The following is a 27,920-nucleotide window of genomic DNA, read 5'->3' as shown; positions in this document are numbered from 1 at the left end:
AATAGTTTACAAATGCTGTTTAAGCTAAATACACGAGTGTGTGTGTGTGTGTGTGTGTGTGTGTGTGTGTGTGTGTGTGTGTGTGTGTGTGTGTGTGTGTGTGTGTGTGTGTGTGTGTGTGTGTGTGTGTGTGTGTGTGTGTGTGTGTGTGTGTGTGTGTGTGTGTGTGTGTGTGTGTGTGTGTGTGTGTGTGTGTGTGTGTGTGTGTGTGTGTGTGTGTGGGGCCAATGCAACCAGAATGAACTGGGTTAGGGAGACAAAGCAGGGGTGGGGTGGGGGGGTGCTGAGAGAGCGACTAAACTCCACAGTGTTCCTGCAGCCGCCTGGTAGACACGTAAGTGAGTCTCAGCTCCTCCATCACTTTCTCAGCTGTGATACTAACATTTAGCAAAGGACAGTTCCTCTAGTGTTCTGTACTTTAAAAGCATGATAATACTTGGTGGAAGAAGTATTCAGGTTATTTACTTGAGTATACAGTAAGTACTAACACACTGTTAAGTTTGTCAATTTCAAGTAAATATAAAAGCATTTAAGTATGTTTAAGAAATTATACTTAGGAGTGAAAGTACTTCTGCAGAAAAATATATTCAAATATTTCAAAGCAAAAGCAGCAAATCTTCACATTTAAGAAGCTGGAACTGTTTTATATATTTGAACAAAAAACTTCGGAGCAAAACTGCTGACATTTTTTTTTCTGTTAACTCTCTCATGGTTTAAGGTACTTATACATAATGTTAGATGGTTTAATCTATACAAAATAATCCTATTATACAAGTATTGTGTGTCAAAATCGGGATTTAATAGTGAATACATCTGTAAAATAATAGTAGTGGAGTAAAAATCACAACATTTGATTCAAAAAAGTAAAAGTTGAATAAATGAAAATACTCAGGTAAAGTATGAGTACCTCAAGTGTGTACTTCAGTTACTTTCCACCTCTGACATATGTTTTGTTATTAGCCCTCAAGTTGTATTATTATATAGAGTGTGTTTCCTGTGCTGGTGAATGAACGTCTCATCAATCTGTTCTGCTCTGTCTTCTTCTCTAAGCCTTTTGTTCAGAGCTGATTATCTGCCTGCTGGGTTTATTAGTCTTTATGTCCCATTTTCTGTGCCAGATCGCAGCATTCCCCCAATCCTCCACTTTCAAATAGTGCAAGTAAAGCTCTTCTTTACACACTTTAGGTGGTGTGTGTGAGAGGAAAGAAGTTAAGCTATTCTAGCATATTTTTAGGGTTTGATTACAAATATTAAAAAACGCATGCTTTTGCTTCGTGTGTGTGTGTGTGTGTGTGTGTGTGTGTGTGTGTGTGTGTGTGTGTGTGTGTGTGTGTGTGTGTGTGTGTGTGTGTGTGTGTGTGTGTGTGTGTGTGTGTGTGTGTGTGTGTGTGTGTGTGTGTGTGTGTGTGTGTGTGTGTGTGTGTGTGTGTGTGTGTGTGTGTGTGTGTGTGTGTGTGTGTGTGTGTGTGTGTGTGTGTGTGTGTGTGTGTGTGTGTGTGTGTGTGTGTGTGTGTGTGTGTGTGTGTGTGTGTGTGTGTGTGTGTGTGTCAGATGGGAGCAGTTTTAGGAGAATTATGAACTTGGCTTTTTATGCTGACAAACTGGCCCTCACACAGAGCGGAGAGCAAGCGGTGATTGAGACAGCTCAATAAAAACCTGATTGTGTATTACTGCAGTGAATATTACCGACACACACATTTGAGTGCAGTCCTGTAAATACCAGCTAGTGAGAGACAACCAGGTCTTTATTTGGGAAGCAGGTTTATATTTGCAGGTTTATATTTAAATTCCATCGTGTCACATCCATTTATATTCTCTGTTCCTCCCAGTGTCTGTGCATTATGTAAAGTATTCCTCTGCTGGAGTGTTACCTAGCCCCCAGCTGGGTGTGTTGTTCAATGAATTGATGAACTCATTCAGGTTCATTCACACGTTCTTCCAAAGGTCCCATTTCCTGTCCTGTTTGCTCAGTTTTGGCTCATTCTGACATCTCATGAACGCAGTGCAAATGCCCGAGTGTAACCATCCTATTGGTTCTTTTAATGTGTTCTTTATTTGCATTTGCTATCACCAAGTTGAATGAAAGTGTCTGCCGTTCTTCCGCACTCCTGCTGAGTCACAGATGTTTCACATTAAACGTCTTAAAGAGTCAAAGGCTGTAATCTGTGCCTCTCCTGGTGTGTTTAATGTGAGACATCTGCAGGAAGAGCTGACTGAGATTCCGGATTGTTCCTGTAGAGGAAGGCGGGATCAGAGAGCAGTAGCTCCGACTCCATCAGTATTGAAGTCTGTAGACCAGTGGAGAGCACACTGGTTGGCCAGGATATATACTCAAGTTGGCAGCATAGTGACCACGGAAATGTTGAGGCAATTTGCACCATTAGCATAAGTTGCATTCATTACAATGAATGGCATTATAGCCTATGTGGAATAGTAAAAATGGATTGGCTGATGAAACACAGAACTTAGTTCCCACTTGACAGTTAACGGAAAGAAACAAAACAAAAAACAACAACACCAAAACATCACATGTATTGAGTCCATTTCTGATATTTTCAGGATCCATAATGGTAGTTTCAACCAGAAAGTGGACATATTTGTACTCTCTGTGGACTGAATTTGACTTCCATGAGTAGTGTTGCGACCATTGAATAGATTGATAGATTGTCTATTGTAGCTGTGCATTATATAACTCCCAGCTCATTGTGGACTGCAGTCATTGTCCACACTGATGCATTGTGCTACAGTAGCTCTGTGCAGATTGAAGCTTTGAGTCGCAGTAATGAGTGAAGACAGCTGTGCTGATTAAAACTGAAGCATATTTACCCATCAGACTGCAAAACAGAAAGTCTGTGTGTGTGTGAACTGCCTCTGTCTCTGTGCCGTCCTCTGTCTCCCTGCTTCAGTTAATAGGTCAAACAGGGGCTGAAAAGAAGTCATTTCCGCTTGACTGCATCCAAAATCCCTAATTACAGAGTCAACACACACACACACACACACACACACACACACACACACACACACACATGCACACGCACACGCACACGCATACGCACACACACTGACCAGCTCTCAAGCCCTTATCTCTAACCTCCCTCACTTGGAATAATTTGCTCAGAATACCAACTCTACACTGGAAGGCAGAATGTGTCTATCACCAGCACACTTGGCTTCAGATTAAAAAGTGACCATGCAACAGAAATATATACTGTCAGCCTTTTATAATAAGGTGTGTGTGTGTGAGTGTGTTTTGCTTCGTTGACTCTTAGTCCATGGTCAGAAAACACTGTCTGCTAAATGCATGCTCTGCAGAAGATGAAAGGTGATTGGTTGTAACCCTAGCTCTGCTTTTAATTCTGCAAAGACAAGGACGTAGAAATGATCCCACCAATGATGAGCAGGATGCAAAACATATTAAAAATGGCCAAAAAGTTATTAAAATAAAACTCATTACTGCGTTAAATCAAGTTTTTATAAGCTATTAACTTTTGGGGATGATTAATATTGTCTATTCCATGAAAAAGGCAATTAAACAACACATTGAGTTGGCGAAGCACTCAAATGTAATTAAAGTCAGATCCACTCGTGCTTTACATGATTATTAGGTTATTAGGCTCTAACCCAAATCTTTTAATTACAGATTCACACAGTCTTAGTTTTGTTTTTGCTGTTCTTCCTGATCTTTGCGCCCCTTTCATGTGAACGCGCTCGTAGCCGGACTGAGAAACCCTTGGTTGACTTACCGAGGTTTGTTTGTTAGGGTTAGTTAAGCCAGATAACTCAACACAAAAGGATTCTGAATAGTGGCTCAATTGTTAAACATGATTGTGTAAATCCTTTTTAAGGTCTGGTAAAATGATTCTCCTTCACACATCATCTGCACAAGCGTATCAGACACATTTTTCTCGCACGTCTCACGCAGTCTAGTCTGCATTTATTCACACTACAAGTCTATTTTCCGACAATACATGCGTTAATGCGAGGTTAATACCCATAGAAAGGCTGAGCAGATAAGGTTTGCCGTGTTTAACACTGAATGGGGCGACTCATTATTCTTACATTGACTGCGATAGAGAGCGGCCTCAATGAGAACAGGGCTTCCAGTGGAGATAGCTTTGTATGTTTCATTTACAGAATGAAATGACAGAGTAAAAGGATATTAAATGGCCTTTGGTTATATGCCAATGTAATCTCAGTCATGGGGGAGGACTCCATGCACTGCACTGCAGTTCTCCCTTTCTCTGACACACTCATTCCACCGGATATAACATACCATCATGACCCTGAAGAAATATTGTCTTTGTCTACTTTCATGTTCATAAAAACACACCATGTGGTTTCAGGACTACTTTTTTGTCTTCCTGTTGTGTCTAATGGAAGCTGGACCTCCAGGCGCTGACAGATAATCAGAGCAGAGAGGAAAGTCACTCTGGGAGTTTGGAGTTTCTCCATGTTCACTCTCTCTGTTAGCTATAAACACAACAATGCTCATACACACAATAAAGCAACAATACATGACAATCACAGGCATCATTGGGAGTTGTCCTGTTTTCCTGAAGTCCGCTTTAAACTTTAGGGTTTAAAGAGTCCTCCCCTGTTGATGTTCAGGTGTATATCAGTTACATACTGATATACACCTGAACATCAACAGTGTCTCTACTTTAAAGAGTGCTCTCCTGCTGATGTTCAGGTGTATATCAGTATGTAGTGTCTCTACTTTAAAGAGACCTCCCCTGTTGATGTTCAGGTGTATATCAGTATGTAGTGTCTCTACTTTAAAGAGTCCTCTCCTGCTGATGTTCAGGTGTATATCAGTACAGTATGTAGTGTCTCTACTTTAAAGAGTCCTCTCCTGCTGATGTTCAGGTGTATATCAGTACAGTATGTAGTGTCTCTACTTTAAAGAGTCCTCTCCTGCTGATGTTCAGGTGTATATCAGTACAGTATGTAGTGTCTCTATTTTAAAGAGTCCTCTCCTGCTGATGTTCAGGTGTATATCAGTACAGTATGTAGTGTCTCTACTTTAAAGAGTCCTCTCCTGCTGATGTTCAGGTGTATATCAGTATGTAATGTCTCTACTTTAAAGAGTCCTCTCCTGCTGATATTCAGGTGTATATCAGTATGTAGTGTCTCTACTTTAAAGAGTCCTCCCCTGTTGATGTTCAGGTGTATATCAGTATGTAGTGTCTCTACTTTAAAGAGTCCTCCCCTGTTGATGTTCAGGTGTATATCAGTATGTAGTGTCTCTACTTTAAAGAGTCCTCTCCTGCTGATGTTCAGGTGTATATCAGTATGTAGTGTCTCTACTTTAAAGAGTCCTCTCCTGTTGATGTTCAGGTGTATATCAGTATGTAGTGTCTCTACTTTAAAGAGTCCTCTCCTGCTGATGTTCAGGTGTATATCAGTATGTAGTGTCTCTACTTTAAAGAGTCCTAGTCCTCTCCTGCTGATGTTCAGGTGTATATCAGTATGTACTGTAGTGTCTCTACTTTAAAGAGTCCTCTCCAGCTGATGTTCAGGTGTATATCAGTATGTAGTGTCTCTACTTTAAAGAGTCCTAGTCCTCTCCTGCTGATGTTCAGGTGTATATCAGTATGTAGTGTCTCTACTTTAAAGAGTCCTAGTCCTCTCCTGCTGATGTTCAGGTGTATATCAGTATGTAGTGTCTCTACTTTAAAGAGTCCTAGTCCTCTCCTGCTGATGTTCAGGTGTATATCAGTATGTAGTGTCTCTACTTTAAAGAGTCCTAGTCCTCTCCTGCTGATGTTCAGGTGTATATCAGTATGTACTGTAGTGTCTCTACTTTAAAGAGTCCTCTCCAGCTGATGTTCAGGTGTATATTAAATGGACCAGACACTTGTGATGTTTTGGGTTGGATGGTGGAAGGCCTACAGTTTTCCGACAGCATTATTAGACACCTTATTGACGCATTCTTCTATAGCTGATGACATTATTTGGCACTTTGTTTTAAGTACTTTTGGCGAACCATTTAGCGCATTATTTTAATCACATTATTTTAATCACATTATTTTAATCACATTATTTCTGAAGTTTGCTTGATCAGAATAATGGTGTTTGGATTTTGGACAATGAGTTTTCTCTGGAAAATCAACCAGAAAGTAATAAATGATATTGAACATCTAGTTCATTCTTTCTCTTTACAGTATATATGTAAAAACTGACTTAGAATAACTTATAATGACCACTTGCCTAACTCTATCTCTTGCCTCCTGTTGGTCATATAACTCATGGAGCACTCTGCTGTAGCTGGCAGACCGACCGCAGCAGATCGTGTGCTCAGAAACTTTTGTCTCTTGTCATCTAGTTGTTACAACAAGGCAAAGGCTTCTGACCCATGCAGCCACAGCGAACCGTCAGCGACTGATTTGTGAAACTAGCTCTGTCACACGCTCCCACACCATGCCACCAAATAAAAAGGAGCCACAGAACCACACAATAATGATGCGGGGGGGGGGGGCGGGGCAGCCTCAGAATTACAGCTCTGAGATGTGTGGTGTTGTTTGACATTCAAACATGTCGGAGTGCATTTGTGAACCTAAAAACCCAATATGCAAGATATTGTTTGTATTAATCATGATTTAACCATACAGCAAGCCAGCTAACTACTAGCAACAAGGGACAAGTCCCCCCCCAAAGACAAATACTTATGTATATTTAACGAATAGAGCTTCACAGTGTGGGCAGTTGATCAATTCTAAATGCACCTTTTGTGGCTTTCTTTTCAATGCAAATTCGATGTGAAGGGGCCAAAGCACAGCATACTTGACTTGACAGTCCATGATGTGGCTGACGCAGGTTTGAAATCCGGCCCCCAGCCCCTTAACACGCCCCTCTATCTCCCCCATCCAAATTAAGGCTAAATTGGTCTCAAAAAAGGTTGTTGTTCCCACTGTGAGGGGAAGTAGCTTTAGCCAAACTGCCAGGCATAGAGACAAGGAGAATAACGGCTGAAAAGTAACGTAGATGATTTCATAGCCACATGCTATACTCTCTATCAGAAGGAAGGTACAGGGTCAGAAATGTAAATGAATAGTCGATTTGGCTCATAAGAGAAATATCACTTGTTTTCTGGGCTCTGACTTGTGAGTTGGATTGTCGTGACAAACAAACAGCTGCTTTATTTCACACACAGACAGGAACAAAGAGTGTAATGATATGGTAAGGGACCCCTTACAGAGTGCATTTACCGTGAATCTATTACAGTGATTTGCTCGGTGACTCTCACTGTCACCAGAGAAACAAAGAAAAAGTGTTTTTTATCATGAAGCTACAGACTCGGAGAGAAGAAAGAAAGAAATACTTATTTAATAAATGCATAATATTTATTACAAAAAACGTATTCTCTGCACCCTATCATCATATCTAATATTGTTAATGGAAACATTAGTATAGCTGGCCTTATTGTGGGATGCATCCTGAGCACAGTCATTAACCTCTCATCTTAAACTCTGACTGGAAACAACATGTCTGACCTCTGACCTTCACCCTGACCTTCTTTGTTTCAGTCTGTGAATCAAAAATGTCTTAATAATACAATTGAAAGCCAAACTCAGAAGTAAATCCTCCACCTCACTCTGTCTCATCACATTTGTCATCTTCACATCAGGGACATCTTTTACAGAATATCAAACGTAGATGAGGCTCTGGTCGACCAAGGTCTTTATTGTGAATGAGATGAATATATTCATCCCCCCCGCTGCTGCTTGGGTTGGTCCTGGGAACGTTTGGAATGGTTCCCTCCTGGGATGCTGCTGCTCCGCCCGCTCCCTGGACGGGTTATTAGAGGAGCGGCTCTAATTGTCGTCCCCCCCATCATGCAGCGGCAGCTCTGCCTGCACTGTGACTTAAACAGAGAAAGTGTGTTAGTCTGACATCACATGAAGTATATTTGCTTTTAGAAGGTGTCTGCAAAATTGCCCAAAAAATCTTGGACATGTTGACCGCAGCAGGTGGGGATTAAACCCCTGACCCTCTGATTGGTCGATGCCGTTATTGGACTAATCACAGAGCAGGAATTTAATTTGACTTTGGAGGATGTTGAGCACAGTGAAACACAGATTATGACAGTTTATTACACATTATTTAAACACTAACAGGAACAACAGAAGAAGACAGACAGGAATAAACACACAGTTTGAGCTCTGCAGTGTTTAAGGACTTGTTAGTGGAAAATAAACTATATAATATATCTAATATCACCCTGCCGGGTGTTCTTTTTTCTTTAGTGACCGTCTCATTGCACATTATCCCCTACATTTAGAACTTGAGGGTTAACGCTCAACAGTAAAAGGAACAGTTATTCATCTTTATCTGGAGCCCTCCATGATGAGTTTCTCACGATGTGAAAGTTAGACTGTATTCATTTCTCACTCATTTGAATAGTTTTCTGTACAGATCACCTTAGGTTGAGTGAGCGGATCCTGCAGGCTGCTGAGCCAAAGCTGGAGAGAGTTAATGATGTCTGTTGGCAAGCCTGAAGATAAAAGAGTTTCATGGAGAGAGAAAATGTCAAACACATCTTCTGCTGGCCTTTTCATCTCATGTCTAAACTCAGAATCATGTCGGGAACTTTGGTGTGCAGCGAGACAAAGCTTTCCAGTAATGAACCCTACAGCAGGGAACAACATGCAGGAGCAACTGTTAGTGATTGGCTGATCTTAAGCTTTGATTCACTTTCATGATCACTGTGCTTATGGCTCATGTCTTGATCAGAATGATATGCAAGTGGTGTGGGAAGATGGTGGTGGAAAGCATGGTGTAAGAGAATATACAGTGCAGTGAACCCTTACCCGGCCAACACAAGGAGTTAAATGTCAACAAAAAGCAGAGCTGTAATGAGCTGTGATTTTGTTCGAGGAGCAGATGATGATTTCACCCCGGGGTGGGGGTCAACACTTAATGGTGAAACTTGTAATGTTGATTTTGCCTCTGCTGTGTTTTTTTACAGGATGAGGGCTGCGCTGCTGCTGCTGCTGTTTCTCACTGTCATCTCTGTCAGCGCTGCTGGGGGAAAAAACAAAAAAGGTACGATTCTTCATCTAAAAATTGCCATTTTTAATATTTAGTATCCCAAACTTGTTATGAATTAATATCTGTTCCATTTACATGTGAATGAGGACCCGGTGAATAGTATGTTTTGCATAAATATCTTCTGAAATGTATTGTCATGTTTTTTTCAGCATATAAGCTAACTAACTAGCGTAGAGAGTGATATGGTGAATATTTTAGCACTTTAAAAGTACAAAAACCCACTCTTACCTGTTCCCATTTCCATTTCCATAAGTCACAGTGCACATTATGTTTGTAGACAGACACAGAACCCTTACACTGTGATGCACTCAGCTGCTTCATGGCCACACATCTCATTAACCGGGATGTTTTCCAAGCTGCTAATAGCATGTTTTCTATTGGCTAAAGAGAGAACACCCTATAGAAATCAACACAAACACATGTCTAATAATATACAATCTCTGCTACACATTTCGGTAATAACTGGTTATGCATTTTATTCCATCCTCAGAGAAAAACAAACCCTTGCAGTCTGGGTCAGAATGCACTGACTGGCGCTATGGCAACTGTGTCCCTAGCAACGGGGACTGTGGACGTGGGTTTAGGGACGGGTCATGTGACCAGCAGAACAAGAAGATGAAATGTAGAGTACCGTGCAACTGGAAAAAAGAGTTTGGAGGTAATGCTCCCAAATTTGGTAGAACCCCAAAGATATATTCACACACACACACACACACACACACACACACACACACACACACACACACACACACACACACACACACACACACACACACACACACACACACACACACACACACACACACACACACACACACCACTTCATTACCTGAATGTTAGTCCAGAAACAGTAGCTGCAAGCACCTGTAACATATGATGTAACATATGATGCAACACATTGCAGCAGTCCCCCTTCATAAACACACACCTCTGTCTGGCTATAACTATACAATTTGTGTTGACACTGTGTCTGGGATGATTCAACTCTCAAGATTCAGCCCCAAATGTTCATGACACACTTTGTGTCTCGGATAGCTCAGAGGATGACCATGGGTGTTGCATTGCTATGGAGGTTGATTTTCTCCTTTAATTGGAGGAGACCTGCACTGCTAATGTCTTATTTTTCCCACAACAATTTGTACTGTACAGGGTTTTTTCAGATGGAACAAACTGGATCAGCGGTTGCCTAAAGCAAAGTGGCTTGTACTCAAGTCAAGATTAACTTAAAGTGCATTTTCACATGAAAGCGCCTCAACACAATTTACAAGACACAACGATAAGTACTACAAGGAAGTGCAAATGAAAACTTAGTACTATAGGTGGTGGTAGGTTTTATGTTTTAAACATTTTGAGTAAGGAATTCAGTATTCACTTTTTGTGTAAGTTGGACACAAGGATTTCAATGTGGACACCAGTGTGACTGACCATATGGCATAATGTTGCCTCAGATATCCAGGATGGTCAGCATTGATTATGAAACTATTTTTCAAGTTTTTAATACTCTTATCAACATATGAGTGGACAAATATGCTTTATATGTTTGTTTATTATCATTTGAACAATGACAAATATTCTCATGAATATTAAACACAACAACCTCTGAACATTACAAATATTCGCCTCAATTCAACCTGGAACCTCTCTCATACAATAATACAGTGTGTGTGTGTGTGTGTGTGTGTGTGTGTGTGTGTGTGTGTGTGTGTGTGTGTGTGTGTGTGTGTGTGTGTGTGTGTGTGTGTGTGTGTGTGTGTGTGTGTGTGTGTGTGTGTGTGTGTGTGTGTGTGTGTGTGTGTGTGTGTGTGTGTGTGTGTGTGTGTGTGTGTGTGTGTGTGTGTGTGTGTGTGTGTGTGTGTGTGTGTGTGTGTGTGTGTGTGTGTGTGTGTGAGAGAGAATGTGGAGACACTGTGTGATGGATCGTTGGAGCTATGTGCAGCTCAATGCATATATGCTCGAACGTGTGCTGCCTGGACGCTGCAATCATGTAGCGCGCACTATCCGTGCTGAGTGTGCTGACTTTTCGTACAATGTCCCACTGTCTGGCTACCTGCATAAAGTCAAGTGCTCGGCGCAGTTGTCGGCGAAATGTCATTGAAACAGCTCCTTATATCCGTTAGCGCAGCTAGCTAGCACCAGATGCTAACAACAACAACACGTAAGGTGTGCCTCGCTCGCGCGAGTCGCGCCACACATACACACTCCCTCCCGGTCCTCCCGATGGCCAGTCCGGGCCTGCAAGTGAGCGTGGAAGTGTGGTCTGCCACAAGCGGGCGGCAGGAGCTGGGCTGTCAGCATCATCATGTAGATGGTATTTTAAACTCGATGCGCTCTGAAACTACGGGGCGGCCGAGGACAAAAAATACACATGCGTTAATCGCGTTAAAATAATTAGTGGCGTTAATTTTTTTTTGCGTTAACGCGTTATTAACGCGTTAACTTGACAGCCCTAGAAACTATATAATCCCTGCATCTACATTCTGTGCACGGACAATGCATATTTCTTTGCAGCTGCTGATGCTACACAGCAGCGTTTTGACAGGGGTCACATGTGGGTGTTGCAGGGGTGGAGCATTGATTGGCCTGGTTGAGGTCAGTCAACTTTTGATCCCCCCCCGCCCCCAAGCTGAAGAAGTGTAAGCTCCTTCAGAAGCTTTCTCTCCAGACACATAATGGCCCCCACACAGGTCCAGGTCACATGGTGTCAGCTTTCATCCTTGCTGCTGTACGACACAGAAGACTAGATTTAGATTTAGTCTAAAGGCTAAAGGCACATGTAGCAGTGATTTTTGGTTCTCTGAATAAAATGTCCCTGGCCCTCAGGCAAAAGAAATCCTGCATGGGAGGGACCGGAGGCCATTTTTGGAAGAAGTTCCATAGAAGTAAAACTAATCATCAAATCACCTTATCCACAATGGAGATTCTGAACCCCACTATACTATACTATAATATACTATACTATAATATACTATACTATAATATACTATGCTAAACTATACTATACTATAATATACTATACTATAATATAATATACTATACTATACTATAATATAATATACTATGCTAAACTATACTATAATATACTATACTATACTTAACTATACTATACTATGCTAAACTATACTAAACTATACTATACTATGCTATGCTATACTATACTTTACTATCCAAATCGATACTATACTTAACTATGCTATACTATGCTAAACTATACTATACTATACTATGCTATACTATACTAGCATACTATACTATGCTATACTATACTTAAAGGGCCCATGTCATGCTTTTCCGGTTATTACCCGTCCCCTTGTGTGTTATGAAGGTTTATATGCATGTAAACGGTGTGCAGAGTCACAAACCCTCAAAGTACACCCTGTAGCGAGTAAAACTCTAACACAGAAAATACCTCCCCAAAACGCCTCGTTGGAGATACGTCATTGTCCATTTGATTCTTCCATTTCGTTCCGGGTACGGCATGATGTCAAGCCGTACCTGGAACGAAATGGACCAATCCGTGGAGCAGTTACGTTACGTCCGCGGAGCCGTTACGTTAAGCCCCCGCTGATTGGTTCAAATTGACCAATCCACGGACTTCCTCACACACACATCTGTGTGCAGGGAGCAGGCAGCTCTGCTGATTTCTCCTCCCTGGCTGCAGGCTGATAACAGACAGTTGGGATCGCGTCAAAATTCTCTCTGCAGACCCATTCTCACAGCGTTTATCAACCTTTTTCTTACTCAATATCAAGCCACACTTATTGTTTTTACTTCGGCTGTGACTTTGTGTGTGCTCAAGATGAGTTTGGCTGTGTTTCGCTATGTATCCTAAACAAGGAAACAACACCTCCACGGAGCTCAGCGCGATTCACAACGTCCCGACCAATCAGAGCACACTGTGCTCACAGGGAGGGTGGGGGCTGGAGCTATTGGAGCTACAACGAGCCGTTAAAGGCAGAGAGTGAAATTCAGTGAATACACGTAGTTTACAGAGATGCTGTATGAGAAACCAATGTGAGTTTGGAAAAATGCACAATATAAATCTATTCTAGTAGACCTCAACAATGGAATTATGATCAGTGGAAATAGCCATGACATGGGCCCTTTAACTATGCTATACTATGCTAAACTATACTATGCTATGCTATACTATGCTATACTATACTTTACTATACAAATCGATACTATACCATACCAAAACATACCATACTATACCATGTCATGTAATGCCATACTATGCACTATACTATACAATATTATACTATACCATAGCATACATTACCATAACATACCATACCATACGTTATACTTTACTTTACTGTACTATACTATAGGAAAGTTTGTTAAATATTTGTTTTGTTGTTATTCATGTTGAGTTGACATATCTAAAGCTATCTGTTATCATCAGATCAATATGATGTTAAATGTATCTTAAGGGACATTTAGACTGTGTCCATTTGCAGCATTAGAATTTAAGGTCAAATTGTGTTGCCTCCTTCTTATGATAATATGACTAGTAGATATTATTTTCTAAACTTAACAATTATATTTGCCTTTTATGATATTCTGTGCAGGTTAAACTTTGGAAATATGGAGGGATGTTTAAAAAACTAGAGCATAAACAAAGCTACCATTGCTGCAATGCTATCATGCCTTCATGCATTTTTCAACAAAACAGAATTATACCTTAAAGGAAAATCAGTGTAAGACATGGTCAATCCACATTGGCATGACCAACAGCAAAATAAAACATATTTTCTGTGAATTCTGGAGGTTAATAATGAATCAGTGCAGACCCATGTAGTGCTAGGTTGTACTTTGACATCAGCTGTTGCATATATGCGCAACGGTGAGATCTGTTTAATGAGCAATACGAATGAAATGTTTATTCTAAATATGTGATATGTCTGTTTGTACTGCCTTCATTTCTGTGTTCTCTCCCTTCTAGCTGACTGTAAGTATCGGTTCGGCAGCTGGGGAGAGTGTAATCCAAGCTCTGGCTCGCGGACCAGAACGGGGACATTGAAGAAGGCTCTGTATGATTCACAGTGTGAACAGACTATCTCTGTCTCTAAACCCTGCTCTGGAAAAACCAAGACGAAAACCAAAGGTAAGACTGACACTCACCGTCATAATGAAAAACATTGTATTTGGGTGATTGTAGATTTTTGCATTAGTAACATATTTGTAAAGTGAATCTGCAGGTAAACGTTTGACCTGGTCGTCATCTTAATTTGGCGTGTCATCTTGCAAAATGTGTTCAATACAGTAAAGTATTGCTGAGGCTAATAATAATGACTTTTGTTTAGTTGATTTTATGGCATAAATCCTGCATAAATCATATCATACTGACAGTGATGAATGCCAGATGTCACTGAGGCCATCAAGACATTTCACTGAAAATATCATAGTCAGCGTAGATGAAAAGTCTTTACGAAATGTAGGTTTTATAAAAAATAGATTTACAGTCCTCAAAATGTGTTTTCTAATAACTTGTACACAATAAATACTTTCCCAATGATAAGACAGCTGTTTGAATTTAATATGGTATTCCATGTTCAATAACAGACCAGCATTTGGTGAAATAATGGTATAAGTTATCATTTTTTTTTCTTTTCAGGAAAGAAGAGAAAAGCCAAGGGAAACTAGTCTGAAGCAGCAGTCCTCTCACTGTGGCCCCAACACTTCTACACTTATAGTTTTATACACCATTTTGAATGCACACTTCATCTAACATAACATTACGTTCTTCTGGACTTTTTACAAATTGTAAATGTGCATTCATCTCTAGATTAGGACTTATAAAGTGATCATGACCTGTATCAGCCAGTGTTCAAACTGCATTTTTTAATTTTTCAGACTGCATTTTTAAGACCACCAAGCTAGAAATTCCTTGAGATATTGTAAAAAATGTATTCTGTTAAGGTATTCTCTTTCTCAAGCCAACACATTCTTATTTTAATCTCTCACCATAGTGACTTGTAGATGAAAGGGAATGTAGAATATAAGCATTATAAATGTGCCTAGGGACCACACAAGCCCCAAGTTATTTTATAATAATAATACAATACACAGACAGCAAGTGAAAGATAAAGAAAGGTCTCTTTAAGATACTTCCTTATGTAAAAGTCTGACTAACTGAACAAATGTTGACACTGATGCTGCTTTCCAAGGTTTGAATAAAGTGAAGTTGAGAATAAACTCAAGACTATGGTTTTTATCACGTTATGTCATGTAACTTAATGTATGCCTCCATGAGTGAAGTAGTCCTTAGGATGATGATGTACATAATAACAAATAACAACCATAAACAATTTTACTTAATGTTAGTGCATTATAAGCATCTATTAAGTGTCTTATATTAAAAGTTAGGTTTTATCAACTTGTTATTTTAGGCATGACACTGCACAATCAGAATTCAATCATTCCACATTATAAAGCATTTAATAATGGCTTTTTCCCTTAGTGTATTATAGTTTTTACGGTTGTTTACATAGTCATTTTAGATTGGCGTATAATGCATTACAGTCATGAACAATGTGTACTATAATCTAATACTCTCACCACCGTGTGACCCTTGCTAAATCAATGATATTACACTGTGAAATGTCAAAAATGTGTGGAGATGGGATGGATCTTTTCTCACTGTGTGGAGCTTTTGATTCTGTTAGACTCAAAGTTTATAACGCCCCCGCGGACACATTAGTGACTTTAATGTCATGCTGTGTTAACAAGCCCTAAAAACCTGCATTTGGAAATAAAATGACGTGCAATAAAGTTTAAGATTGTTATTCTTATTAGGTGCAGTAACTTTATAAGTCCAATTCCCCACAGTAGAAGTACAATTGTGTCCCAAACAACTGTGAAGTGTGTTCAGTCATATAGGTCAGAGTGGAAGATGTGTTGTCTGTAGAGCTGAGGTTGTGTGTTCAATTCCTATCTTATCTTATGTTATCTATCTCCATAAAGACATTTACTTTGAAAAGTTATTATATGTTATGAAACGTTTCTTTGAGATGTCATAGCTCATGGACTTATGAGGAAGCTCAGTCGAGCTGATGTTGAGTGTTCGATACTTAGGTTTTAAAGTCCAACACCCATAATAAATGAGTCAAACATGCAGAGGTTGTGACACAAACTCTACTAAGATCTCATAGCATAGACTAGAGTGATACAAGACTATTCTGAAGAACTGAAGTCTTAGGTTCGATCCTCATGAAGTGCAGTGATTTTTCCAAGTCCAACACCCAGTGTAGAATAAGTTTACCAAACGAAACAGAAATGTCCCAGGTCAAATGGCTCACAGGGATAAAACACTGCCTTGAAGACTGGAGGTTGAGGGTTCAATGCATTCTGGGAGAGGGTGTGGCTGTTGTGGAGGGAGTGCACTTCCCAAGGATCAACACTGACGCTGTGTACAAGAAGGGGATGAGCCGACTCTATTTTCTGAGGAAGCTGAGATCCTTCAACGTATGCAGCAAGATGCTGGAGATCTTCTATCAGTCTGTGGTGGCTAGTGCACTCTTCTTTGCTGCGGTCTGCTGGGGGGGCAGCATCAGAGCCGGTGACACCAGCAGGATCAATAAACTGATCAGGAAAGCTGGGTCAGTCATCGGCATCAAGCTGGACCCCTTTGAAGCTGTGGTGGAGAGGACGACACTGAACAGGCTGTTGTCCATCATGGATAACCCCACCCATCCTCTCCACCTGCAGCTGGACAGTCAGCGGAGCTCCTTCTCCAACAGACTGCTGCAGCTCCCCTGTCACAAGGACAGATACTGGAAAACATTCCTGCCCACTGCTATAATACTGTACAACAAATCACCTCTGGCTGGAAGAGAACTCTCTGCTCCATAGTTTCTCTAGAAATAAAACCACGTTGTACATTTCACTCATACATAATCTGTTCAATTTTTAATACTCCATATTCCATATGTCATATATTTTGAATATATATATATATTTGTATATATAATATCTGCATGTATATTTTCTATTTTATTTTATTTTTCTTTCTATTCTTGTTTATTTTGTAGTTTTGTTTTATTGTAAAATACCTTGTCTATTATGCTGCTGTAACAAAAACAATTTCCCAATTTGGGATCAATAAAGTACTATCTTATCTTATCTTATCTTATCTTATCACTTGCAATGACTTTTAAGGTCCAGCAGCCAGAAATAATGAATTCATATAAGCAAAGAGAACAGTTCTATATTAACATCTGGTAGTGGTGCTATACTATGACTTTCTTCTGATTTGTTTCACAACCCATACCAAGAGAAACTCTCTACCAGAAAACTGAACCACTGCTCAGGTCATTTAGCTCAGAGTGATATGAGACGTATCAGAAGACCAGAGATTGTGAGTTCGATTCTTAGAAGGAGCAGTGATTTTAAACCTTGAGGTTAAAGAAGAGCAGTTTTACGTTTACATGTGTCCATGGTAACTGTTCTAGGCACAGCTTTATGGCAAACTTGAGTTTTTTTGAAGTTCAATACCCAAAATGTAGATATAAGTTTACCAAACGAAGTGGATGACGCTCAGGTCAAATGGCTCACAGAGATCAAACACTGTCTTGAAGACTGGAGGTTGTGTGTTCAATCCTCTTTATTTGCACTGGTCTTTTAGGTAAAACATCTAAAATGGTGGGAAAAAAGTGTAGAGAAGAGTTTTTCAATAACAAATATTGGGGAAACAGTTGTGTGACATACTTACAAGGAGTTTTTTTCCTGCACTATGACTAATATTATTTTTTTTTTTACATTTTTCTTCCTGACATAATCTACAAAACAAGCGGTTAATGTCTCAATCTAATAGCTCAGAGTGATACAACGCTGCTCAGGTGAGCTGAGGTTTTGGGTTCGATCCCCATGAGGTGCATAGATTTTTGGAAGTTTAACACCCAAAGTGCAGAATTAGATCCCTGGGATAAAACGCTGCCTTGAAGACTGGAGGTTCTTGGTTCTATCCTCTTTATTTGGAGGATAGTTTTATTGGATGCACGGCACAATAAATTGTTCTATTTCCTTTTTTACATTTTCATTGTGACATAATCTATCAAACAACCTAAAACTGTCACAAATGAATTAGCTCAGTGGAATACAACACTGCTCAGATGAGCAGGAGTCTTGGGTTCGATCCTCATGAGGTCCATCCATTTTCCAAGTCTAACCATCCAAAGTAGAGAATTAATTGACCAAAGGAGACGTAAGTGTCACAAGTCAAATGGCTCAGAGGGATTGAACGTAGACTGCGAGTCTGAAGGTTGTTTGTTTGAGGCTTTTCAGGTGCAGTAATCTTTAAGGTCCAAAATCCCAAATGAACAGGCCATAATTTCTACAAAACGTCAATGCCTCAGGACAGATGGCACATAGGGATAAAAGACAGGTTCGAAAGCCTGAGATTGTGCGTTCGAATCCTCGTGAGCTATAGTGATTTTTAATGTGCTTTACTCAAAATGACGAAGATAAATGCGCCCGGAGCACAGGTCTTCATGTACATGTGTTGGTGGCCGGATTGGGTCTGTTCTCTGCATTAAGGGGCCCGTGTCGAGTTCAGGTCCGCTGCTTAGCATGCACAGAGTTCGAGACTCGGAGTAGCTGAGTGATGCAGAGTAGCTGCGGCAGGTAGTGCACAATAGATGGGGGGGGGGCCCCTTATCTGAATACACTGTTTTGTGGTTGGGTAAGGTTAGGGTTAGGGGGAATCGTAGTGGAGTTTAAAATGTGAATATATAGCGCTACGAGGTGGGCTATCACCCAGAACCTGGTCTGGGTGATAGCTTAGGCCCCGGCCTATATGTGTGTGAAATGTGGGCCCTGTGGCGGTCTGCCTGGTTACTGCAATTGGACTTTGAAAACTTGAAATGGTCATAAGTCTTTCCAACGGGTGGACATACATACCCCACTTGGTGTGTGCGTTGTCCCTGTTCCTGTCAAGAGTTATTCAAGGAAAACCGATTTGCCTTCAGGCCCCCCTGAAGGTGCCCACCGAGTTTGAGGCAAATCGGTTTTCCTTGAATAACTCTTGACAGGAAGCTCCGATGGCTTCGGGACTGGTTTTACGCCCCCCCCCAACGAGAAAGTTCCCCCCAATGTTTCGCAATTCCGCATCCGCCAGTGCCAAAAACGTGTCATTCGGACAAAGTATGGTTTCTGCCCAACTTTTCTTTATTTTTTTGTGCAGAAAGCATACTTTGAAAAATCTCACAAACGTCAAAATCACAAAACAACCTCCGAATGACACGTTTTTGGCACTGGCAGATGCGGAATTGCGAAACATTGGGGGGATGTCTTGACATAGGGCGGGGGGGGGGGGGGCGTAAAACCAGTCCCGAAGCCATCGGAGCTTCCTGTCAAGAGTTATTCAAGGAAAACCGATTTGCCTCAAACTCGGTGGGCACCTTCAGGGGCCTTACTGAAGGCAAGTAAGATCTTGCGCTCAAACTACTACTGCAAGATGCTTCCAACTACAAACTTTTACAACTCAAACCAGGAAAGAAGAAGATCATATTGCTTTACACTATCATCTATACTAGTTGGGATTTATTTTACCTACAAGTAAAACTGACCCACGTTTTTTCTGTGCAGCTTTTTGTAAAAATTGTTTTAATATATTGTCCAAATATACAGACATACAGTACACACATACGTGAGTATATATGTATGTGTGTATGTATGTATGTATCCATGCATGTACTTTATGTCTGTGTGTATTTTTTAGGAGGTCGGAAAAAAACATTTTACATTAAAAGATGTACCCAGAAGAACAAGATAATTGTGGATTTGTTTAATAATGCTACAAGCTTTCGAGTCCACATAGAGCTGTACTAAGGACTGCCTCTGAATTTGAGGGCATGTGTGAAACTCTACCAGTGAAACCACAAGGAAGTTTGACCTCACAGCTTTCATTGTTAGCTTCCTGAGTGCTGTGTTTCCAACCTTGATGACAGAAATATTCCTGAGTTTCTGTTCTATTTTAAAGGGAGGCTGCTGGAAAGGACCCTGTACAGAAACCATTCACTAAATCCAGAACACTTCTCCTTGATTTTTCTTGAAATGCAGAAGTGGCCTGTAATGTTTAGAGGAATTCAGTTTCTAGAAGAGTCACATACAGATGTTGCTAATGAGTAATCGTGAGCTGCCTGCCGGTCGAATCCTTTCACTTACTGGCTCTCCGGACAGTCATTTTAAACTGAATGTCATATTCTATTGCATGTTCAATAACAGACAAGCATCATTATAAATAATGGCGTAATTGTAATTGTGACTTTTTCTTATGTTTGTGTCGTTTTCCAGGAGAGGAGAGAAAAGCCATGGGAATCTAACAACAGAGAAACACTTCCAAGGACAGACAAAGAGTCAAAGAATAAATAGAAACTAGCAGCTGTCCTTTCACTGTGGCCCCCACACACCAAACCCCCATGCCGTTTCATGACGATTATTTTCCTTTTCTGAATAGTTGTCATGACGTTTTAGTCAGTTTCTACAATAAAATGCCACATTGACCCTTGCCTCTACAAATGCAGAGATCGTTGTATATATCTTGAAGTAAAATGGCTCCAACAATAGTTATTAAGACATTTAAGATCTATATAAACACTTCAGTCAGGGTCTGACTCCAGATGTGTGGGTCTTCATCCTGTGTGTGTTTGTTGCCTCTGTTAACACACTCTCACTGTCTGAGTCTCTCAGATCTACACACCTAGTGTCACGCTGCCTTTGAAGTGGGTGATAGAAGAAAGCCTTCATCAATAACTGAGCAGCTCCCCGCAGCAATGATTTATTCCTGCTGTCTCAACCACTGTTCACATTTCATTGTGTTTCCACATGCGTTCTTCATCCTAACGTTTGTGAAGGCTGTATTGTTATCCTTTTTAATGAGAAAACCATCACGTCAACCCACAAAACATCTCTCATTGTCACTGTGTTGGATCTGCTTCCTGGATGATTTGTCATGATATCTAGAAATTCCTAGGATAGGTTTTACAGTTTTTACAGCCTGAGTTTGAGTTAAACAGAGAACAGTTCAGAGCTAGTTCTGACAGCAGGTTAGTAAGGTCAGGTCAGATGATAAAGAACTAGAGCTGATTGGCTAATCATTTAAATGACAAAAATATCTAAACGTAAGAAAAATATATCACTTGATTAGAAAATGTTTTTGAGGGGCCAATACAAAGATCATTTAGAAACATGTAATGTCCAGCTGTTGAAGAGGTACACTAAAAAAAATGACTTTGGCTGGCTGTACACAACTTACATCTATTGCAGTTATGATGTCTTAATAACATACAATTGTATAAAACACAATTTGCTTACATCTTTGTTCTCTTTTGAGAATCAAACAAAACAGATTTAAATAAAAAAAATAATGCAAACGAACAAGTGAAATGAACTAAATTGCTGAATTGCTTTTAATTCACTGGCAGGAGCGACAAGTGAGAAGGAGCAAAAAGTGAACAACGAGGGAGAGATTGAACAAAGAGAAAGAGTAGAGGACAGAGAGAGTAATGAACAGGAAGAAGACAGAGAGACTAAAGAAGATGGAAGAGAGGCTGCAGGTTATGGAAAGGAGAGAGACATGGAAAATCAATGTTGACAATGTTGTGTGATCATTTTAGCCTCTTCTGCATGTCCAGATCATTAATAGTAACAATCAACTGATTCTTATGGATTACACTTTCAAAATAATTGATGCTGACATTGTCAGCGCACTGACATGGTTTGAAATCAATATATTATCCAATGTGTGACCCCCCACAGGACTTAAAAAGCACCTAACTAGATCATGAAAATCCCAAAAATCTCGCCCCTAACATGTTTGGACCTCGATATTTAGGAAATCCTGGATACGGCCCAGTGCATACGAATATACATTTTCAACCTCTTCTGTGTCAAAACTAGCATTGTGATCCATGTTTATTAATACGTTAGACCGGCCGCTCTCCCTGATGTGACGTCACACGCGGGTGGTCTTTTTTTATGCGGAAGTAAAAATGTCTTACAAAAACGACGCCAGATGTCACTGTAGTCAGTTGAAAATCTAGTGTATACATCATTTTCCTACACATTCATTCACTGGGGGTCTCTAACCTGCAAGTTGCTCTTTAAGTATGATCAAAGGAAGGTGGAATAGATGTTCTCATTGCAGAAAACTAAAAGATATTAGAATATTCTAAAGGAAAAGCATCGTATTTTACACGTTGGTTATTCCCAACTAAATCTGAAGAAAAAAAAGATTGTGAAGTCAAAAGTAAAATATAGTCATATATATATATTAAATTACTGGATTATTTTTATTTAAACAAAAAAGCATGTGTTCATCACAGCTGGTTAAAGTGGAGATAATTTTAATGACTTTATGTACTGCTGTTGGATATCTGAACCTAACCTTTTATATGATAGTTTATGTCATGGGTCGGCAACAGGCGGCCCGCGGGCCATTGTTGGCCCGCCAGCAATAATATTTGGCCCGTCATTTTGAGAATAAAAAATCAAAAGATATTTTGAGATTCTTTTTTTTTTTTTTTTTTTTACAACATCGCACCGACAGTCGCACATATAGGCTATAATGTCCGAATAGAGATTCTACCTACACCTGAGGAATGCTTATTGTACTTTTATCTATGTTGAGAATGAATGACATACAGCACAGGCACAATCAGGCAGCGGGGTGCACTGACGTCAATTAAAGTACTTATTTAAAGGACACCTATCATGCTATATTTAAATGATATATTGTAGGGCCATACCTATATAAGGTATATTTATACGTTTCTGTTTTCAAAATACCAAACAGATCATGCATTTTAGCCATGCCTCATTTCACTCTATTTGCTGTTCTCCAGCCCTGTTTTTGCAGGGGGCTGATTCTGTGAGCTGCAGCTGACCACGCCCCCCTGCAGGAGAGGGGAGCGTGCTCTGATCAAGTCAGAAGAGGGGGAGAAAAAGAGATCTCCGTCCTCCGTGTTTTATTCTTATATTATTATATAGAGTCGTTATTCATTTGTTTTAAAGCTCAATAAATAACAAAGAAGACCTTTGACCGGCACTTTTCAAATTTTGTCCGGAAGATTTAAACTTTAACGGACATCTTGACCGGCGAAAGAAAACCTAACTGAAACTCTGCCGCACAGTCGTTCCTTGGAAGAGGCGGAGAGGTGGGTGTTTGTCATCTGCTGGTGGACTAACCGGAGAGAATTACAGTGCTTGTCTCGGGGAGGGAGAACAAAAGCCACAGCGGAGAATAAACAGAAGGGTAACCATGGCAACCATGCGCGGGAAGTCTTCTTCGCTGCTTTTGTGGCAGACTACACTTACAGGCCTGGCATATGTACTACAGCGTCTCCAGCGCTTTCGAACGGCAATGGCCGTGGCTGTCTCCTCCTGATTGGTGGAGTTGGCCCAATAGCCGTAGCGCCACCGTCCTGACGTCAGGAACGTGTTCAAATCTGGATCAGTTTTCATCAGATCCGTTGCAGCCCCTTTTTTAGAGATTTGGGTATGGAGGAAAATAGAGAGGGTTGTGTTTTCTGACACTTGGTGAGTTCCCTGGAACACCGGGGACACATATTCATGTATAAAAGACGTACAAAAGTGCATTTTGCATGATAGGTCCCCTTTAACTATTAAATACATTGAGTTGAGTAAAATACTTGGTTACTGATTAATTTAGGTTATAATATATTAAATAAATTGCAAAGCAAAACATGCTGTAATTTATTTATTTTGTATTTTTTAAAGGTTTTCAACCTGAAAGAATCCTAATGTGTCCTTGAAAAGTTGAAATAAAGAAAAGGAAAAAGGATTCCAGTTGTCCATGCGTCCTCTGTTGCCCCTCAAGCCTCTCAAATGTGGGCAAACACTCAAATAAATGCCAAAAACCCAGAGAACTTGACAATACTTATCAGAATAAAAGTATGTTAAATAACACTGCTACCTAGTTAATAACTCACTCAGTGGAGGCTCGTCCATTGAGGAAAGGGAGGACCATCCTCCCTAAAATTTCAGAAATGTTTTTACTTTGAAGAGAACAATAAATGCACCTCAATGTAAAAGATAAGTCTGTTCAAATACAGATAATAGCCCTGACTTTTAACATGGGACTGAAATGGGGCTAGAGACGACGATCCTCCCTTTGGGCGGGTCTATCCAGAGGCTCTGGATTGGGCGCCTATATCATCAGTGAACCAATCAGCGGATCTGACTGGGCATCAGAGTGTTGATGGGGAGGGTTATCAGCGATATCAGAGATTTTTTCTGAACCGGGGAACAGGGGCGCTGCGCCCTCTTACCAAAATCAATTCCTTGATTATGTTCTGGCCCGCCATCTTGTGGCTCAGCAAAAAATTGGCCCACGGCCAAACTTACTTGCCTACCCCTGGTTTATGTTTTAGTTCACTTATATTTTGTTATACTGTAGCCAATAACTACTAACTCATTTTGTCAAATAAAAAGTACAATATTGGCTTTCAAAATATAGTGGAGTAGAAGTATAAAGTAGCATGACATGGAAATACTTAAGTTAATTACAAGTACCCCAAACATTTCCTTATTTAAAACACTTCTGCTTTACACCTATATGTATTATTGACAACCGGGTTCTGTCGGCAGAACGCCAATATGCATTGTTGATGTGCTGATCCTGAATTCAATGACCCCCCCCCCCCCGATATGCTGCCTTATCCCAGAGTCTTACAATCCTCGTGGGAGGAAACTAAATTGTGGCAGGCCATGAAGAAATCCTATTTTGCTGCGGAACATATAGTCATAGACTGAAGGCTGGTATGGATTTTAAGTATTGTTATTGTTTGTCAGAGTCAGGCCTAAAGGGCAAACATGTCAGTCAGACCCTGCAGGCTGGTTAATAACCAGGCAGAGCAGCGGGCAGCCTCGGGGCAGGCTAAGTGTGTTAGCTGGAGATTTCAGTAATGCTCATTGTTTGGGAAAATGGGCCAATTATCATACAAATATTGGTCCTACATTATCACCTGACTCGTAACAAGGACCCTAAATATAATAAAATGTTGCCATACCAATAATGTTAAACCTGCAAACTGAAATTGCTCGGGGTAAGGCCCTCCAAGCACTTGTCAAACAATATCCTGACAACGTTTCACTGCTCCTGTATGACAAAATAGCATCGCCCCATTTGCTTTTTATTATCCATTTGTGCCACTTCCTATTGTTTGATGTTCTCGCTGGAGGCGACAGCGCTGAATTCACAACAGACGAGTCACATGACCGAGTACAGGCACAGGTGGAGCAAAGCTGGTAAAAAAAGAGCATTTTACTACAAGTGGAAACCAGGCGAAATGGGTACAGTAAGGAGTGCCAGGAAGGTGGGACAGGATCAGGCCATAGTTAAGAGCTGCTTTTTACAGGGACGTCACCTGCGCTTTTCTGCAAGGTTTCAATATGATCAGCGCGTGGAGCGAGGCAAAAAAAAAGGTGCTTTTTACAGGGCCTTTTAATGAGGCGGCGGCGTACGATGCCATGCGCTCTCCCATCATTAAAAGCAATAGAAAAAATATGCTGGCTATCAAACAATAGAAGACTTTGGCCACAGGCCCTCATGGTGACTCAATGACACTTTTTCACAATACTCAAGCAAGGTGGTGCCCCTATTGTCTTAACACTTTTATTGTGTTTTTTGGCACAGAAGCTGAGCACATTCAGGTGTGTGACACACATTATCTGATAGCTCTGAACTCTTTTCCCAGCCCATTAAAAACATGTCTGCTCAGATACTGAAATACAATAAGGGCATTTATTGTCCTTCCAAGGTTGCCAAACAGAATGCAGTTGTAGTCCATTAATGCTACACAAGAAGAAGACCAAGCACAGAAGACTTACAGTATATGTTCCTAGGAATGTCACCAGACACCTTGTTTATACTGCAAATATATAAATCATTTCATTAGTGAGCAGTTAGCAGTCCTTCACAAATATACCCAGCCCAGCTCACAACAATAAAGACATGCGGTTGTGTCTGGTTTCAAATGTAATGTAACCACTGTCCATTAACACACAATTCTCTAGCCAGAATTGGGACAGCAGGATAGTGACTAAACTAGTCTTCATATGACTGAATGTTGGGGGGATTCTTACAGAATTAGCTGCTTTATTTGAACTCTACACACACCGGATGTTTGTTTATTACTTCATATCTTGCTTTTCAGATGAGGAGTTGTTCGGGCACCAGGGCGCATTACAGCCTCTTTCCAACTTGGAAAAGTAACTTTCTACAGCTGTAGTGCCACACAAGTGGACATGAACTTGTAAAAAACGGGAACAGAACAAAACTTTTCGAAGCACAGCAAAAAAGGACCCAACAAAGAAACAAGATATTAGATAAACGTGTTAGAGACTTCCCTCTGTTCATAACCACTATCCAAACTTCTCTACAAAAAGCCCATGCAGATGGTTTGACTTTGCAAACAAACTGTGTGAAAAATCAATCCTCCATGCATGCAACATATCTGTAATGAGCAATTAATACACCGTTGTGTTAGGAGAATAGAATCGTTCACTTACCCCTGCTGCTGTCGGCTCATTAGCCCAGAGATCCTAAACCTTTGGAAAAAACAGTCAATCGTTATTTGAAATATGTCAAATTACAGGAGAAATCCATTGAAAGCTGCCTCAAAACAACGGGTTTATAATTGCAAGGAGAGGATACAAGAACAGCAAGAGACATTTAGAATCAGACAACATACTGTGTCTGTGTCTCACTCTCTGGACACCTCCTGAGATTCAGTCCATCTGATGAGGAAATGTGTGTGTCACGAAATTCAAACCATGTTCATATATTGGTACAATACTCTAAATCGTGTGTGTTTGTTTATGAGAGCGATACCCTGTTTAAGTTACCGTTTCACATACCTCGTGATGATTTCCATAAAAAGACAAAAGAGTTGTTCAGCTAACAATGGTGATCACATTTTCACCATGGCAACACACCGCCTCTTCCTCTTCTGAGTGGCTGCTAAACACCACTGACTTCCATTGTTCTGTTTTATATTACAACTGAGTGTTTCTCTGAATATGTTTAAGACAGGTGTGAGTCATACCATCTGTTGGAACCACAGCTTTCTGAAAGAATCATTTCCACTTTTTGAATTAGCTGTGAGATTGTTTCCGTGTAATTGTTCTGTTTCTGGCTCTTAGCAACTTGCTCCTCCCAATCTAGGTCAGCTCTGATCTTCTGATCTCTGTGTTCTTTTGCATCGGAATCAGCGCTGGAATAAATGATCTGTGTAGTTTTTATCTGTGTTGCCATGGTTACACGGGGTGTGACGTCGGCATTACCAGTGGGAGGGGCTAGCTAGAAATCATGCTTGGTTATCAGATGGAAGACGAATATTGTATAACTAAAATATAATGACAGATTAAGAAAATACAATTCTATATTTTTCTGGTGTATTTCCCTGAATACTGTGTTTTTAATGCTTGTTTTGGTGACATAAACACTGTTTTTGTTCCCACTGTACACAATGATGTCTGTGCCGAGTGTGTTTTTGCATTTTTTATCGGCCAAAGTGAGAAGTTTCATTTCAGTTCAACACATGGACGTGCCCACAGGACTCCTGTGATCACAAGTCATTTGGAGCCAATTCTTCTCCGATATGCAGCCCCCGCTGCTGTGAGGAAGCCGAGGATCAGACCTTCATCACTGCGAGGAACAGGATCATCAGAGGAACGCCTTCAAAGAGGGAACCGTTGATTCATTTACTCTTTATCAAACAACTATTTTCTAATGTAAACCTAAAGGAGAAACTTGAATTAGGTGATAACATGTTTGGTTTTCAATCAGAACATGTACATGTAGTAGCAGAAATAAGTTGTTAAGAAAAAGGTTTTTAGAATAATAC

At 40.4% G+C, this 27,920-nt stretch overlaps 1 protein-coding gene and 1 long non-coding RNA gene across 4 annotated transcripts; one reads left to right on the top strand and one right to left on the bottom strand.

Moving 5' to 3' along the window:
* The first annotated feature begins 301 nt into the window (after positions 1-301).
* Positions 302-16,030, top strand: mdka (midkine a). 3 transcript variants are annotated; one of them, XM_034124065.1, is made up of 5 exons: positions 302-334; positions 8,969-9,045; positions 9,542-9,709; positions 13,997-14,158; positions 14,669-16,030. In XM_034124065.1, the coding sequence occupies exons 2-5, from the start codon at positions 8,970-8,972 to the stop codon at positions 14,695-14,697; spliced, it is 435 nt and encodes a 144-aa protein (XP_033979956.1). In that variant the 5' UTR covers positions 302-334; position 8,969; the 3' UTR covers positions 14,698-16,030. The 3 variants fall into 3 exon arrangements, with proteins under 3 accessions (XP_033979956.1, XP_033979955.1, XP_033979954.1); XM_034124064.1 differs by having other exon boundaries at positions 307-338; XM_034124063.1 differs by lacking the exon at positions 302-334 and having other exon boundaries at positions 8,817-9,045.
* Positions 8,942-26,827, bottom strand: LOC117477406. Its single transcript, XR_004555342.1, has 3 exons — positions 26,766-26,827; positions 26,584-26,622; positions 8,942-9,024 (listed from the first exon to the last, which is right to left on the bottom strand). It is a non-coding gene; the product is annotated as an uncharacterized LOC117477406 (long non-coding RNA).
* Positions 26,828-27,920: the final 1,093 nt, after the last annotated feature.

This window comes from Trematomus bernacchii, unplaced genomic scaffold, assembly GCF_902827165.1.
Source record: "Trematomus bernacchii unplaced genomic scaffold, fTreBer1.1, whole genome shotgun sequence".
NCBI lineage: Eukaryota > Metazoa > Chordata > Actinopteri > Perciformes > Nototheniidae > Trematomus > Trematomus bernacchii.
Note: the sequence above shows the minus strand (reverse complement) of the source record. Positions and strands in the feature narration are given on the sequence as shown.